The 16989-nt window shown below is 61.8% G+C and overlaps 1 protein-coding gene across 4 annotated transcripts in view; it reads left to right on the forward strand.

Annotated features, from left to right (window-relative positions):
- Nucleotides 1–1729: 1729 nt before the first annotated feature.
- The window catches only part of ZFPM1 (zinc finger protein, FOG family member 1), a 61026-nt gene continuing 45766 nt past the window's right edge, over nt 1730–16989 (forward strand). For 2 of the 4 annotated variants that reach the window (XM_042231539.2, XM_042231540.2), the window contains exon 1: nt 2053–3253. In XM_042231539.2, the coding sequence (XP_042087473.1) occupies nt 3199–3253 (55 nt within the window). In that variant the 5' untranslated portion in view covers nt 2053–3198. Of the gene's footprint in view, nt 3254–12207; nt 14193–16989 lie in introns of those variants that run through there. The other 2 variants (XM_042231541.2, XM_042231542.2) reach the window with 2 other exon arrangements.

The following is a 16989-nucleotide window of genomic DNA, read 5'->3' on the forward strand; positions in this document are numbered from 1 at the left end:
GGGAAGAGTGGGCAAGCTCATGACTCCGGACAGGTTTCTTGGCCTCCTGGCCTCAGTGTTCTGGCCTGTCTGGGGGCAGTGGCTTATCCTGGGGGGACCTCAACCTTCTGCCCCACCTGCCAACCTCCTGCCCTCCTGAGAGCAGCAGCAGCAGGGGAGAGTGCCCAGGTCCTGGGGGCACATTCTTCGTCTTCTATGGGGAAGGGCAAAGGCAAAAGGAGTCAGAATGAGGGGGTCTCAGGGCAGAGTGCTCAGCACCCAGCCATCACTGTGAGGATCACCTGCCATCAGGTGGGTGGGTCCAGCTTTGCTGATAGGCATCCAGACACCCTGTTTGCAAAGCTCTTCCCCTTAGCCTCTGGCCCCTGCTAACTTCCTATTTCTTGTGAATATGGGGTTGGGGACTGCGGGGTGAGGGCAGGCACCAAATGCAGGCCAAGAATATTAAAGGAATACAGTTGAGCTCCCAGGGACGACTCTGATGCTGTGTGACCTTGAGCCTCCTGGAAAGTGGGGGGCCTCTGGGATCCCATGAACATATTCCAAAGGACAGAAGGGCTGGCCTCCGTGTCCACGGCTGGAACAGGCAGTACTGACCCTGGGAACCTCGCTCCTTTCTACTTCCTGGGCCTCCAGCAGGGGCGTCCTGGAGAGGCACAGCCTGGGAAGGAGAGACCCAGAGGAGCAACGCCTGCGGGCTTCTGCGGGGGGTGGGGGGGGGCGGGGAGCAGGCACAGGCCGCTGGCTTCTGCGGCCTCTCGGATTTCCAGCCAGATCTGAGCCCAAGGGAGGAGGGCCCGAAGTCCCTTGCTCTCCATTGGGGGCTATGGTCACCGAAGGTGGCGAACCCCGCGGATGCTGCTTCCACCAGTCTTGGGCGGAATCCCCACCGTGCCAGAGCCGGCTCCACACTCCAAGTCTGGTCCCAGGCAATGTGGGACGTCAAGGCCTCGGGCTGCTTGACCCGGCCCTCATTGTCCCCTACCCGGCGGCCGAGGAGGGTGGTCGCAGAGCCTAGGAGTTCTGGGCGGGTCAGAGGCCCTGAAGGCGGGGTTATAGAGCAGCGGGGAGGAGTGATGGAGCGGTGAGTGGAGCCCAGGCTTTGTGGAGTGCTCTGGGCGGGGCCTCGGAGTTTAGGGGCCGAACCAGGTCTGGTCAGGCTTGGGGGCGGGGCTGGCATCGGAGGGCGGGTCCAGAGAGAGCTTAAACCCGGTCGGGCGCGGTGATTCGGGGCGGCGGAGTGTATTGGGTCGCAGAGTCTGAGCTAGGCCTGGGGACAAAGCAGCAGGGCCAAAAGAGGTGTGGAGGAGGCCACAGGTTCACCCAGGGCCGGGGCCAGCTCCCTGGGGGCGGGGCCAGCAGGCGGGGCGGGACCATTTCAGCGAGGAAGCGACAGGGCGAGCCAGGGTGTCGGGGCGGGGTCAGCCGAGGCGGGGAGAGGCCAAGGCCGCGAGGAAGCAAGACCGCCCCGGCGACCGGCGTGCGCACCGCGGGCGGGGGCGGAGCGCGGCGCTGGGGGCGGGGCCGGAGGCGGGGCCGGAGCCAGAGGAGGGTCAGGAGGCGGGGAGAGGGGCGGGGCTAAGGGCCGGACCCGGCGGGGCGGGGCGGGACCAGCGGTGGGGCGGGGCGGGGCCAGAGGTGGGGCGGGCCCGGAGGCGCGGCGCCGTGACGCGCACGCCCCGCCCGCACGCCCCGAGCGCCCAGGCAGAGGCCGCCAGGTCCGCCGCGCGCTACCCGCAGGTTCCATTGAGAAGAGCGGAGCAGCGGTGGCGGCGGCGGCGGCGGCGGCGGCGGCGGCGGCGGCGGCGGCGGCGTCTGCGCGGGAGCGGAGAAGCCGGCAGCAGCCCGCCGCCCGCCGCCCCCGGCGGTCTGCCCGGCCGCACAGCAGGGCCGATACTCCGGCCTCCTCAGCGGCGCCGGGCCGGACGCGGCGGGCTGGGGGCGCGAGCCGGGACGGCCTTGGAGCCGAGGGGCCGGGGGCATGAGCCGCCCCGTGGCCCCGCCGCGCCCCCGCCGCCCGCCGCCGCCCACCAGGGGCTAGAGGCGGCCGCCGGGAGGGCGCGCGGCGCCGGAGACATGTCCAGGAGGAAACAGAGCAACCCCCGGCAGATCAAGCGTGAGTCAAACTTTGCCCGCCGGCCCCGACCCCCGCCGCCCCCCCTACCGGTCCCCCGGCCCGCCCCGCTCTGCCCGCGGCGCCCGCGACCTTCACCCCGCGCCGCGCCCCCCGCGCTGTGTGCCAAGCGCGCCGTAATCTAATCTCTGCCGGCGGGCCGGGCCCCCGCGTCTGGGCTCCAGCACCGGGGGTCCGGCCTGGAGGGGGTGTCCGCCCAGAGGGCCGGAACGGGGTGGCTGGGGGCGCGGCCACCTCGCGGCCTGCCCCTCCCCCGCATCCCAGAGATGGTGCAGCGATAAGGCGGCCCCGATCTGGGCTCAGATAAAGTTTAAAATATTCCATTCTGCAAGTCCCATCCTGATAAGATCGCTCTGTCGGGACGGGCTGAAATTGTGATCTTATCTCGCGCGGTTGACTCTCCCAGGCTTTGTATCTAGAGGGAGAAAGAGAGACCTGAGAGGGAGAAGGGGCACCCAGGGCATGTGGAAGTGCAGGCCAAGTGACAGAGACCGCGGGTGCCCACCACCATGCCTTCTGGTCACAGAACCTCCTGGCTGGTGGGGTCAGGGGTGCTGCTACCACAGCCCATGAGCTGGGCTCCAGCCCTGTCTCCCGGGTCTCCAACTACAGCTTTCCCTGCCGGGGACAGCCTCCTGGAGGCCTTCTTCCTGTGTCCCAGCCAGAACCACAGGGGCTCTTGGGCTCCTAGGCTTGCGGTCACACACCTTCTATCCGAGGGGCTACTCCTAGTCAGGGAGGGGTCTCCCAGGACTCAGTCCTGGGCCAGGCGTCCAAGTTTCTCCCCCATCGGGACCAAAGGCCATTCCCCAGGGGGGCCAGGCAGTCACTGCTGATGCCCAGCCCCCAACCCCCTACCCCAGCGATAAGAGTGCCCTAAACTCTTGAGGCCACTCGGCTGGAGGGCAGTGCGCAGGAAGCACGAATCCCCACCCCACGCCAATAATAACTTCACGCCTCTGCAGCCAGGGCAAGGGCTCAAGGCTTTCTACCTGGGTTACATCTCCCGGGCCAGACCGGCAAGTCGTTGGGGCTGCCCAGGAGGCAAAGAGGTAGCCAGCCCCATGCTCCTGAGCACTACCTCTTCTGTCCACGTGAGCTCTGCCTTCAAGACCCCTTGTGAGTACTCCTGGGGGGAGTGTCTAGTCCCCAGATCAGATCCCATAGCGGGGGAAGGCAAGCGTGAATCCGGGTTCCCGTAACCTGATTCCTCAGCGTGTAAGCGGGACTGTTTTCCGAAAGTCGCCTTCTATCAAGTCAACTCAAGTATTAAAACCACCCACAGGTCCCGATCTGCGCTGGTTCTCTGGTTTCTTTTTCCCCTCCTCCCCTGTGTGCCTCTGTTGGGTCTGTTCTCGTGTGTGCGTGTGTCTGTGTTTCAGCGTGATGAGAAATGCAGATAACGCGGGCAGGGAGATTGCAGGTTGGGAGCCGATGCCAGCGCCGATAAGGCCCAGAGCGGGGCGAGTGCCCGGGCTCGGCTAGGTGGACTGAGCGGAGCGCGTTATGGTCAAGGACCGAAGCGGGTGGGAGGGCGAGCCCTGCTGTCCATTTTCAGTGCGACCGGGAACCAGGCTAGGGAGGGAGCCGACCCTGGGAGGTGGAGCTGGGGAACCGTCCCTTCAGCCTGCGGCCCGGGGCGCCTCCACCCCCGGGCAGATCTAGGCGCGTTAAGATGCGAGCGCTGATTGTCACCAAGCGGCGGCGCCCGCACACCCGCCCTCTGCCCCGGGCTGTGCGTACGGGCCCTCGCAGCTGTATGCCCGCTCCACTGGCCTCACCTGCGACCAGGCCGCGAGTTGGGGGGGGGGGGCGGGCGAGCGCTTGGGGCGCCTCCCCCGTCTCCCCACCAAAGCCGGGGCGCAGCTGCCCGCGCCTCTGTACGCCTTTTGTTCCGCGCGCAGATAGATGTGCCGCGCTGATAAGGCGCACAACCGATGGCGGAGGCGATAGGCGCTCCCATTTATTAACTTCAAACGTGGGAGCGGGGGAGGGCGAGGCGGGAGCGCGGCCTTGGCCGGCCAGATGGCTGTGACGATAGGCCGGGCCGCGCTGGCGGGGAACACAGGGCGGAGCGCAGCTAGGGACCCCCGGCGCCCCCGGCCCGCCGAGGTTTCCTCCCGCCCGGGTCGATGGGAGCTCAGATAAGCGCCGGGCCGGTCGGCTGGATGGCGATCTCCAAAAGCGATAAGAGGCCTTATCTACGGCCACCAGGCCCGGCAGGGTTGGAGGCAACAACAGCGCGGGGGCGGCGCGGCTGGGGCCAGTGGGGTCCTCCGAAGGCCGGGGAGGGGTGGAAGGGCATGCGTGCCTGGGTCGGTTTGGGCGAGTTTTCATCCCAAACACACTTCATTGCCAAGAAGTTGATCCTCCCCCTGCGGGTGGTACAGTCCGTCAAAATGAAAGAAAACTGACTTTGCAGCGGCCAGGAGGTGGGGGACACCCAACCCTGATTCCTATTAGATGGTGTGAGATAGTCAGAGGCGGAAGGAGAGAGGATGTTTTCCCCCTTGAGTCACGTTGGGGTTGGGGGTCTTCCTAGCAAGTGGTAGGTATATAACCTGCTTACAGTTGTTTTTTTGACAAAGAATCAAAGTGGCTTCCAGTGCCGGGTTGAGGTTTGGGGGGAGCCCAGTGTACTAGCTTTTTTTGAGCGAGTCCTGAAAATCAGAAGGGAAGGTCTATGCAGATCTGCCTTGATTCATTCAGCAGCTCTTGATTGAGCACTTGCTGTATGAAAGCACTGGTCACAGTTACTGCCCTGGGAACAAGAGGTGGGGTAAGCTAACCAGAGGCAGAGGGTGAGCACTGTGGGAAATGGGGGAGGGGGCAGATGGGGCTCTGCCTGCAAGGGGGGACCTCCAGCAGGGGTCAGGAAAGAGCCTAGCATGGGGGTGCCTCCAGGGACAATGGGCTAGCTTCAGTTTCCAGCTCTAAACAGTGGGGACATGGAAAACCCCCAGGTCAGACTGGGGGTGCTGAGCCCCTTTGCAGTGGGAGGGCCCCCAGGGGCCATGATTCCAGACGGCGAGTGGAAACCGAGGACAGCCAGGCAAGGGGCTCCTGGAAGAAGCCCTGCCGGTCCTTGCCCCAGCAGCCGGTCCATGCCCCAGCAGCCACTCCATTGAAGGTGGGGGTGTTTTTCACACATCCTCAGAGTTTGATTAAGCAAATTATTGGTGGTCACAGGATGACTCATTCACTCCGAGCTTTAAGCTACCTACCCGCTCCCCCTAACAGCCCAACGCCCACCTGGGGGCTGGCAGAGTCTTCTGGCTGAGCTAGTTCCAGGGAGAGCCTGGGTGGGGCCGGAAGGGGCTGAGGTGGTCCCTATCTCAGTTTTTTGGAACTTAAGAGGGATCATCTTCACAGAGCCACGCACATCCCCTCCAGGTGTGAGAGGCCGAGGGAGTCACCTGGTTCTAGGGGCCACCTTGTAACGCCCACCACCGCACCATGATGGCTGAGAAGCAGGGAGAGAGGGGGCTTTGGCTACACAGCTGCCTCTGACTGGAGCCCCAGCTGGTGGGCTGTGACCTGGGCTGGGCTTGCAGGCCCTAAGGTTGGGCCTTCACACTGGCTCCAAGTGGTTCTTGGTTTTCCTGCATCCCTGGGTCTGAGGGAAGACAGCTCTTTTGCTCATTATGCAGTAACAGTGATACCAGTAGTAGCTACTACTCACTCTGAGCCAGGCCACACGGTGTCTTCTGGCGGGTCCCGTTCTTACCGTTTACCTCGTGGGGAAACCAAAGTGCAGAGAAGTTCTCACCCAAGGAAATGGCAACTGGGATTGGAAGGCTGGCAGTGTGGCCCTGCTCTGAGCAGCACACTGCTCAGAGGAGGAAGGAACCACAGTTCCTCACTTCGGTCTGCCTCTGGGCTTCCCAGCCTCAGTCTCCACAGCTGTGCAGTGGGCCCCTGGGAGTAGAGGTGCCCAGCAGTCTTTCCCCAGCCCTGCCCTTGCCAAGTCTCCGGCTCCTCCCTGAGATGTTCACGTTGACAGGAGTGGGCTCCCAGGAGGTGTTAGCCAGCCCTGCCTGGGGCCTGAGCCCTGGTCTCATCCCGCCCACCTGACCAGCCCCTCCCCAGAGGTCACTGGGAGCCCAGCATGGCACCAGCACCGCCAGGGATTTAAATGGGTCAGTTGGGGAAGAAAGGAGGAGGGAACACGATGCCATTAATTGTACCCCTTATCTCCTGTTTCTATGCCAACCAGACGTTCCTGGGGCTTGACGGGCTCGTGAATAATACTCCCAGCAGCCTATCTGCCATCGACAGGCCTCCTCCTGGAGGCAGTTGTTGCCTCGCTGATGGGTATCACCACCCCCCCCACCAAATAGACCCAGGCCTGGCCCCGCATGAAGGCCGGCTGGGCAGTGCTTGGGCGCCTGGCTGGCTCCTGCCCACCAGCCACCATCCTATCGGTCGTCCTGGCCCTGCTCCCCCTTCCTGCAACAGCCCTGTCCCCATTTCACAGAGGGGGAGACTGAGGCCACCATCACATATTTGCTCTCTGGACCTTGCCCGCTGTTCCCTACTCTGGCAGGAGTGACCTGGCCCCAGAAGGGTTGCAGAAGTGAAAGCCAACACCTGCAAAGTGGCCTCCATGTCCTCGACTATGGCAACGGGAGGCAGGTGGCCCCACGTGTAAGGACTCAGCTGCTCTCAGCTGCAGTGTGTGTGGTCCTGTGAGGAGGGGAGGGCCAGCCCCCAACAGTGCTGACCCCTCACAGGGGCCTGGGCTCAAGCAGAGACCTGGAGGGTTTCTCTCTGGCTTCCTTTTTTACCCCCTTTCAGCCTCAGTTTCCCCATCTGCACAATAGGGATGATGACACTGGTGGTCCCTGGGCATCGACATGAAATACACATCACCTCAGACAGCTGCCAGCGTCCCCATCCCCCTTCTCCGAGATATCTTTGTGGTCCATTGGTCAAGTCACATCTGTGGTTTCCAGTTTATCTATGAGGGACAAATCTCTTTTCCCAAACTGTCTCCAGAGAGTAAAACACATACAAGGACCCTGTCCAGGAAGTGGGCACCCCAACCTCCCCCACTCCCATCATTCCTCTTCATGGCTAGTCTGTTCCCTCCAGCCATTCCAATGACAGCTTGCCAAGCAATTGCCCAGGCTGTACAAACCTGGCATCACTTGCCCTCTTTGAGCTGAGGTTTCGCCATCAGAGAAGAAGGGCTGCATTAGGCAGTTGGCAACAACGTTCCTCTCTCCCCGACCCCCCTCCCCCTCTCTCCCACCTCCTCTTCCCCTCCCTGCCTGAGCTCTGGATGGGTTTGGACCAAGCCAGCCCAGAGTTGAAGGGCTGTGGGATCAGGTGGCCAAATGAGAGGACCTTAGGGCCTCCTGCGTCCCTGTACCTACTTCACAGATGAGGAGCTGGAGGCCTGGAGTGAACAGGGTCTTGCTGAAGGTACCTGTTCAGCTTCAGTGTGGTGTCCCACCTTTGCCTCAGTTTGCCTCCTGGTTCAATGGGAATATCCCAGTCCAGCGCCCTGATGAAGATGGCAAGAGGCTGGGCCTTGAGTCCTGCCTTGCTCCCCAACTTTCCATTCCAGCCCTGTGGGTCTGCCTTCAGCTCCAGCATCACAGCCGCCAGCCCAGGGGCCTCAGGAGGCATCTTGTGTTTTCTTATCTATGGAAGGAGTGTGAATGTGCTCTCTCGAGGCTGGGACACAAAGGTGATGAGCAATGCGTCTGGGGCACACCTTGCTCCCACATCAGAGGGGGGCTGTTGTTGCTGGGTGGCATATTGCTGCCACCCACCCCAGTCATCCCTGAGGCCACCATGCGGATAGGACCCTTTTGCTCCGGGTCCCAGGGGTTCCATCTCTACCCCACCCCACCCAGTGCCCCACAGCAGGGCATGGGCGCTCTGAGATCCAGGCCACCGGCCAGCCCTTGACTCTGCGTGAGCTGCCACATGGCCTGAGTCCTGGCCTTGCTGTGACCCTGTGGGCCGAGGCCTGTCTCCTGCCTCAGTTTCTGCTTTTGAAGTGGGAGCTTCATAAGAGCACCCTCTCCTGGGGACTGTATGTGGGGTCCGTGAGATCCCAGATGCAAAATGTTAAGTGCTGTCCGGGGTCATGTCCTGGGTGGATGTGGCAGCCTTGGGAGCTGATGGCTGCAGTGCTGATATCTTGCCAGAATTCCCCAGGGCTGGATGTGTCACACAGAGTCCTGCCTCCTGCCTTCTCTTCCTTCACGTATTACTTTTTGCATTGAGAGTGAGCCATGGGCCATGCGCTCTGACTGCAGGACAGGGCTGGTTCAGACCCCCCTCAGTCCCTTTCCAGCCCAGGTATCTTACCTGATGTTAACAATCATCAGCCTTATGGATTGACTATCTTACAGGCAAGAAAACTAAGGCTCTGGGAGGCAGTGACATGCTCAAGACCTTGTGACCCAGGAGCTGGGGTCTCTGGACCCCAGAGGTGGGCCCAGGTTTCTCTGGACAGTGCCCATGTAGCCACCAGCCACCCGTCCTGCCCTCCTGAGCTGTTCTGTGTCCTCCTGGCCCAGCCCTGCCTCCCCCTCCTCTGGTCTTCTGTTTGGGACAAGGCAGTGCCCACTGGGGCAGGAATGTGGTGGCTGACCTTGGGCCAGAGCCGGGCAGATAGGCAGGCCCCTCCCCTCCCCTTCTGTTCCTCCGTTCTGCCTCTCCTGGGCCTGCTGGCCGGGGAGCCATGGTTTCTGCTCCCGTGAAAGAGGTGATGGTTGTGATGTGAGCTTCCGTGAGCCCCACACAGTTGGAGCTCAGTCCTGGCCCAGGCCCCCAGGCTGGTCCAGGGACAGAGACCCAGCCAGCCAGACTCAGCTGGGGTTCTCAAACCATTTTGCACCAGAAAATGGAGGATCAGAGAAGGTGGGTGGTTGCACCAGGGTCACACAAGACATGAAGGATGTGGAAAGGGGGTTGGAGGGGCAGTCTGTGTGACCCCATGCCAGCTCCTGGGCACCCCCAGAACTGGGGTGCGTGTTGCACCCTGGGCAGGAGGGGCCGGCCGCAGTGGGGGCTCTGCATACGGGTGGCGGGTGGCGGCAGGAGCGCCCCCGGGGGTGGGGCTCTTAGGCTCTGCAGGTCACAGACATCATGCTGCCTTCCTGAGCCTCAGTCTCCACCTCTGCAGCGCGGGGGTGTCATGGAGGTGCTGGGCTGGGTGCATGCCCAGCCCCAGCCCCCAGCCTCGGTTCCCCTGCAAGGTTTCAGTAGAACCGTGATACTGAGCTCACAGGGCAGTGAGGCTGGCAAGACCCGACAGCAGAGGTCCAGCCTGGGCCAGAGCCCCTGCGTCGTCTGTGTCATTTGGCAAAGTTAAAATGAAGAGGGGGACGACATCCTCCCACCTCCCTTGCCCTGCTTCCTGCCAGTTCCTCTTGGCATCTCACTTAAAGCCGTCCAGGTTTCCTGACCTGCCACGTGCACCTGCCGCAGCCTCCTGCGTTAGTCTCCCTTTTCTCCACCCTGAAATATGCAGCAGGAGTGGAGTCCTGGGAATCCCTGGGAGCGGGAGGGGGAGGGGGAGGGGCCACCGGATGGGGTCTCGGCTCCGTCCTGCGGTGGGCAGCAGGGAAGAGCTTCCGAGGATCCGCCACTGGAACAAGCCCTCGTGGGCTCCCACAGGCTTATCCAGGGCACTGCTGCTTTCTCAGCCCCTCTCTGTTCTTCAGGCAGCCCTGGCATCAGGCACTCGGCCCCATGCAATGAGAGAGAAAGCCGCAGCCTCCCCATGTGACCTCCGCTCACTGGGGCCCTAAGCTCATCCTGAGACCAGTGACAGGGTGGGCATTGGTCATGACAGCAGGCGTTAGCTGAGCACCTACTGTGCCCCTGCTGGGTGCCCAGCTCTTGCAGCCGGGAGCTCACAACCTGGGCTCATCAGTTAGCTCAGTGTTCGGAGGGGAAACTGAGGCTTAGAGAGTTGAAAGGTCATACTCCAGATGGCAGCTCGAGTTTCCCACCCTGGAGGGAGCAGAAGATGGTGACAGTCATGGTGTCCCAGTCCAGAGCTGTCCCTGCTGGGTGTGGTGCCACTACGTTCAAGTCCAGGAAACTGAGGCCTTCCTGCAGTTCCAGAGAGCATCCAGCTGTGGTCTCCTTGCTGGCTCTGTGACCTTGGGCCAGTCCCTTCCCTTCCCGGGCCAGAGAGGCCGCAGCCCATCCCCCAGCTGCAGGAGGGAGATTAGAGCCAGGGCTGCACTGGCATCTGATGACTGAGCCTGCCTGGGGCAGTTCCTGGTCACACAGGGCCCCCAGGTGAGCCCCTTGCTCCACACCTCAGCTGTAGTGCTCCCCAAGGAGTGAGCGGCCATGGGGACCCCTGCTTCTGAATGGGCAGAGGTGTTCTGTTTATGACCCCTGGTGCCCCATCCCCCAGGGTGTCCCACATTGGGACCTGCAGGCAGGTGGCAAGTCCTCAACATTTTAGGGCCATGCTGAGCATACCCCGAACCCCAGATCAGGACTGGCAGGGGCAGAGCCCACCAGGGCTGTTTTATTACTGATGCTTCCTGCGCCTGGGGTTGGGGACCTGGAGAAGGCTTTGGGGGTGGGGTGGAGACCCTGAGGGCTACAGACAGGAGGGCAGGCTGCCCGCACCCCATCCCCCCCTGCTATGCCTCCACACACCCACCCTTTTCATGTCATAGACCTGCTGTGGCTCAGGAGGGCCGACGCCACCCAGCCCCACTGGGACCCTGAGGTAGCCTGCTGCCTCAGTTTCCCCTCTTGCACAGGATGTCTATGTTCTGCTCCACCAAAACCGGACGTTTTCCCAGAGAGCAGAGGAACCCCCTCCACTCACTGCGGGGACCTTGATGGTCAGGGGTCCCCGGGGACCCCAGCCAGGCCCTCCTCTCCATCCCGGCTTTGCCGGCCCGGGCCTTGTTTGCCCGAACTGTCTTCTGGTCCAGGCCTCTGGCGGGCGCAGGTTTCAGCTCCTGTGATAACTCAGAAAGTTGAACTGGCCCCATTACCGCGCCGAGATGGTTGGGGAGATACGGCCTTGATAATGGGGGAGATATGGCGTCTCCGTGGCCAATAGCCCAGCCTCTCCACCCATTAACATTCCCCACCAGCGATCCCTCCGTGCTATCTCCTCCATTTCCACTCCTCCCGCAGATAAGAATGGAAATTCTGACTTCATAGCTCACTGATTAAAGTGTCTGGATTTCTTGATAATACACAGATAAATTATGTTTTTGAAAAAGAAGGTAGGGAGGAGGGTGGGCAGGGTGGGAGCCATCTCTCCCGGCCTCTCCTGGCACCGCCAGCGGGCCACAAACCTTGGCGTGTCCGGCCTGCACCTCCCAGGCCTCTGTGTGAAGACGGTGTCCCGGGGCCAGGACAGCAGGAGTGGGATTGGGGGGCGTGAGGCCCAAGGGGCGCCCTCACAGGGATGGGGCCCTCACCAGTTCCTCGCCAGAGCTGGGAGTCCAGACTGGCCGCCTGGCACCAACGCCTGGGATAACGCCTGGGACAGATCTCTGGGCCTCAGTGTCCTCCTCCATCCAGTGGGCCAGGTGTGGGGTGAGAATGTTGGAAATTTGCCTGTCTGGGTCTCTGCTGTCTCTCCCCGACCCCTGGAACAGGCTGTGCCTGGTTATACAGTAGGTACCCCGTAAATGTTGAGGGACCCAGAGGGGCAGCTGTCTCCCTGCCCTGCCTTCAGAGGCCTGCTGGCTGCCGCGTGTGACAGCTGGCGCCCAGGTAGGGCTGCGGTGCTATCTCCGCGTCTGTCTGGATAAAGCTGGCTCCTTCAGCTGATCCGAGATCCAGCGCTGATGGTGCGATGAGCGCGATTAGGGCCGCCATGGGGCTAATCCTCCAGCTGAGGGACAGATGTGGCAGTCGTGGGGGAGGGGCCAAGGTGGGGAGAGGCAGCCAGGCACCCCGCCCTCTCCATGCAGAAAACTCGCAGAGGGGCTGCCTGGGGCTCCTGGCAGGCGCAGGGCAGCTGGCCGTCTTCCCTCCTCTTTGCATTTATTTTTTAAGCAACTCTTGAGAAATGAGATCCTAGAGGCAGGAGGCCAGACAGGACAGTCAGTGACATTTCTCGGTGGGTCAGGGGCTCCCCACTTCCCATCCAAGTGGAACCCATGTTAGCTGACAGCTCCGTTCACTGAGTGCTTGCTGCACATCAGGCCTGGACGTGACCCATGTTCTCCTATAACATCCTCCCAACATCCTGCAGGGGCACCAGCGATCTCACTTTTTTCTTGGCGGACTCGAGGCTCAGAGAGGTTCTGTAACCCAGCCAAGATCACACAGCAGAGGAGGGAACTGTAGAGACCTGAGGTAGAGGCCTGGTCAAGGTCTGGGTCTCCATCCTGGAGGTTCTCGGGCTGTTGGCACCCGTGGGCTTCCACCTGCCCTAAGGGGACCGTCCTCTAATTGGGGGGAAATGCCCAGGCACAGAGAGGGTGAAGGCTGCACAGTCCTTTCCAAGAGTGGGTGGGGGACGGCGGGGTGACTGCTCCTGCTTACACGTGGGGGTCATTTCATCTGTCTTCAGAAAATAGGCTCCTTTGGTGACGAAGTTGGTTTCTTTTTGTCATTGGGTTTTATTTCGTTTCAGTATTCTAAAGGAAGTCAGCTGTTTCCAGTAAAATGGATGCATGCGTAGGGGAGGGAGCCCAGAGTGGGGGGGGGTACCTGAGTTTGAACCCTGCCCCCGGGTTGGTGGGGGGTGCATGGGCAGGTGACTCACTGCTTCCTCACCCGTGCGACAGGCAGGATTGTACTACAGCCTCCTCGGCCTTCGAGGGAGGAGAGGGAGAGAGGTAGGGAGAGCATCCTGGGTCCCATGCAGCCGGACGTGGGGTTCCCTGGGGGCCTGCAGGGGCCAGGGTCCCCGAAGCCTCCCTGCTGGCAGCACCTCCTCCTCCATCCCGCCAGCATCCTTCCGGGGTGCTCTCAACAGCAGCCCAGGGGTTCCAGAACGTCTGTCCCGTGGGCCCAGCAGTCCTCCCTCGGACCCTCTGCTTTCACCAGGGTCAGAGAGAACATGGGGGTGGGGAGGGGGTCCAGCCTGCCCATCGCTGTGTTCGTAGGCAGCTCCCTGTCCAGAGCCTCTGTTTCTACGTCTACAAAAACAAGGCTGAAGACACTAAGGCCTGCCCTGCAAGCACTGGGCTGGGAGTCAGTGGCTTCTCTGGTCATCTCCCTGAGGGCCCCTGTGCCCGCCCAGTCGTACCCTCCCGGAGCTGGCAGGACTTCTCAAGGAAGGAACTCTGTATCCACTCTCCAGATCCAGGGCCCGGGTTCAGATCCCGGCCCTAGAACAGCACAGCCGTGTCATCTCTCTGGGCTCCCTTCCTTCATCCTAGAATGGGGGTCAGCCTCCTCGGGGCCCTTTTGGCGTGGCTGGTGAGAGCGAACTGGGTCCTCTCTTGAGAGCGGGTGCTCCCCTGCATTTGTCACCCACCTCAGTGCTGACACTGACCCTGGGGACCCCCACCCCTTCCAGCCGGGGGCTCCGGGCCTGGGCGCCGGTGTGTTAAAGATACAGAGGGAGTGTGCCTGAGAGGGAGGCCCCCAGCTCAGGCCCCAGCGTGGGGGTGGGGTGGGGGTGTGTTCCGCCCTGCCCCCCAAGCAGAAAGAAAGAAAAGGGAACTGCGATACGAGCAGATAGGCCTGGTGGTAGAGCAGCCCTATCTCGTTATCTATCTGCCTGCCGCTCCCAGCGGTTCTGTTGTTTCCTCTTATCTCACCCACCAAAATGCCAGGAACAAAGCCTGTGCACACGCACTCACACACTCACACACCCGTGAGCCCACCACCCTGCAACTCAGAGCCGCAAACAAGGTGCCACTAGATCTAAGGTGAAAGCCGGGGGACTGGGTCCTCGTAAAACCATCATCTGTGTCGTCACCACTTTGCAAGGAAGCCAAAGTATAGCCCTCCCCGAGACAAGACGAGGCAGCTAAAAATAAGAATTGGTCCTAGAGGGCCTCCCTGGAGGGAAGGACTCAGCCTTGCGGTGGGAGCCAGACTGGAAGTGAGGTCCCAGCTGTGCTGCTGTGTCCTGGCTGTGTGACCTTGGGTAGGTATCTTTCCTGCTCTGAGTCATCGTAATGGGTAGGAGCGGGAGGATTTAAGGAAGAACCCGCACCATAACCAGAGTTCTTATGCAGCAGGTGGCCCTTTGAGACCCAGACTTGAGGCCAAGGCAGGTCACCCTGAGCCCAGCACCCACCCACCCTGCCTAGAGCCTGCTCCCCCACCCCCATCAGAGCCCCAGCCCTTAGCCCTCAGGCTCCCCAGAATGGCCTGGCAGAGACAGTCTCCCCCAGAGGTAGCCCCCTCTCCAACCTGCCGGGTCCCCCAATACCCGGCCTGTCCCTACAATCAGGTAACCAAGATCCTAACCTGTGTGTCCTCCGCCAATGGAAACGCGGCATGCAAATGAGCAGGACTGAGCGCCGGGGATTGGCTGAGCACTGTGGGAGGAGCGGCCTCAGAGTGGGCGGGGCCTCCTCCAAGGGAGCCCTTAGTATAGGGAATACTGTCCTGGGCAGGACCTTTCCTCAGTGCTGGAAACCCCAGTCCAGGCCTCACATTAGTCTGGACGTGGAGGGGGATGGACAGGCGGGCCTTTGGGTGATCTCCTGCTGACCCACAGAGCCCAGACCCCCACACCCTGAGTTGGGGGCCCAGGATTTGGGTGTTCCTGGAATCAGGGCAGCCAGCCCTGACTCCTGGATGGGAACACGGAGTTCAAAAGCAGGGCTGGCCAGCTCAAGGCCGGCCAGCTTCCCCCCCCACTGCATGTGGCATGTGTCTGGGGCACCTCCAGACCTGGTGCGAGCTGCCCCCTCTCCCTCCGCACTGCCCACTGGGATCCTCATCTGGACTCTCACTCTGCCTTCTCCATGTAGCCCCAGGCTGGAGGCGGGAACTTCGGCATCATCCTGAATCGTCACAGACCAACCCTTTGGCCAAAACTGCCACGTGGTCCGTAAGGCAGGAGGACCTGGCCTGGCTGCCTCCAGAGTATCTGTGCGCTCCCTGGGGCTTGTCCTGTTCACACAGCGAGAGCCCACACAGTACCGTTTCTGGGGTGGGGGCTCCTCTTCAGTCTGGCTGAGTATATTCTAGAAACTGGGGTTCCCCACAGCTCCCATCCTAGAAATTTACATGACAATGGACCGTGTCTCTAGGAAGCAGTCAAGAAACTTTGGGGAATTCTCAGCACGTTGAGGGCAATTTGCATCCCCTGGGATGTCTCATCCCCTGGGATGTCTCGTTGGCAAGATGGGGCCCAGAGTCCGGCCGAGGCCCCCCGGCTCCCACAGCACCCACAGGGCTCCATGACCTGAAAAGCAGCCACAGGCGTGGGCGTTTTTCAGAAATGCTGAAGTGGAAAATAGCAGAGAGGTGAGGAGGGAAGGAGTTTGGGCTGAGATCAAGGAGAAGGAAGTGGGGAGGGGGCCTTCGGACCAGAACTGGAGTGCCGCTGGGTGACTGCGGCAGAGCTGCTCTGTCTCCCCCGACTGTGCAGGGCATACAACAGGCACTCCATACATACTCCCTCAGCTGAGCGCCCCTGTCCCAGGGGAGCAGAGTAAACCCAGGAAACAGAGCTGGAAGAGGGAGCTGTCGTGGGTCATGGCCACCTGGGATGTGGACACATGGGTCATGGGCAGGGCTGAGGCTCACTGCTTCAGGACGCCCCGGAACAGACAGGGATGGACAAGAGACAAGCAGAGGTGGACGGTGTGTGTGGGGAAGAGCGTTCCCGGCAGAAGGGATAGCAGAGGCAAAGCCCTACAGGGAGAGAGAGAGCTGGCTGAGAGGAGAGGCTGCTGCTGTAGGGGGTGGAGCCGGGCCAGGGAAGCCGGGCCCCTCGAAGAGACCAGCAGGGCTGGGCCGTGGCCGGCCACAGAGATTTGCCCAGGACCGGTCAGCACACCCAACCACCCTCGTGGACTCGATGCCCTCCCCAGCATCCCCAGCCCCTACCCAGGGACACAGGCCCAGACCCTGCCAAGCCCTGGCCTGTCTCCCAAGCTAGCAAGTGGCCTGGGGCAGCATGGTGCGGCAGGCTGTGGAGGGGTGTGTGTCGGAATCTCTAAGGCAGGGAATGGGCACTCAGGGAGCCTCCACTGTTGCTTGTGGTGGTAGGTGGCAGACCCACATGTATGTGTGTGTGTGTCTGTGCTTGGTAAATTCACGTAACATGAAACACCATTTATCCACTTCAAGTAACTCAGTGGCAGTAAGTCATTCACAAGTCATTACCACTGTCCATTTCCAGAAATTCTCCATCTTCCCAACGAGGCTCTGTCCCACTGAACCCTGACCACTCCCCCACCCAGTCCCCTAGCCCCCACAGCCTCCTCCTTTCATCTGTGAACTTGAGGCTGATGGTTAACTTCCAGTTTACACCTGAGGAGCTGGGCTCAGGGTGGTGAGTGGCCTTCCAGTGTCCCTGCCGCTAGCTTCCTGGATGCTGTGGTTCCAGGCCCCACAGGGACTAGGGTGCACTGGCCAGGAGGTCGGGGCTCAGGCCCTGCACAGCCACCAACTCCCCGTGGGCCCCAGATCCCCGCCAGTTCGGGCCTCAGTTTCCCCGTCTGTGTGGTGGGGGCAGAGGGGATTGGCTGCTTCTGACCAGGCACACCGAAAAGGAAAACAGGGCCCCCCCCACAAATGACTGTGCTCCTTCCTCCCTCGCTGCACGCCGTCCCCAGGTGCTGGAGAGACCCACAGCACTGGCCTCGAGTCTGGACACTAGAGTCTCACAGGCCCAATGCTGGTCCTGGTCCTGGCTCTCCGAGCATCCGGAGGGCCTGCCTGGAGAAGGAGACACCTGCCACCCGCCCTCCAGGTCCGTGGCA

Source organism: Ovis aries, chromosome 14 (genome assembly GCF_016772045.2).
Source record: "Ovis aries strain OAR_USU_Benz2616 breed Rambouillet chromosome 14, ARS-UI_Ramb_v3.0, whole genome shotgun sequence".
Classification (NCBI taxonomy): Eukaryota; Metazoa; Chordata; class Mammalia; order Artiodactyla; family Bovidae; genus Ovis; species Ovis aries.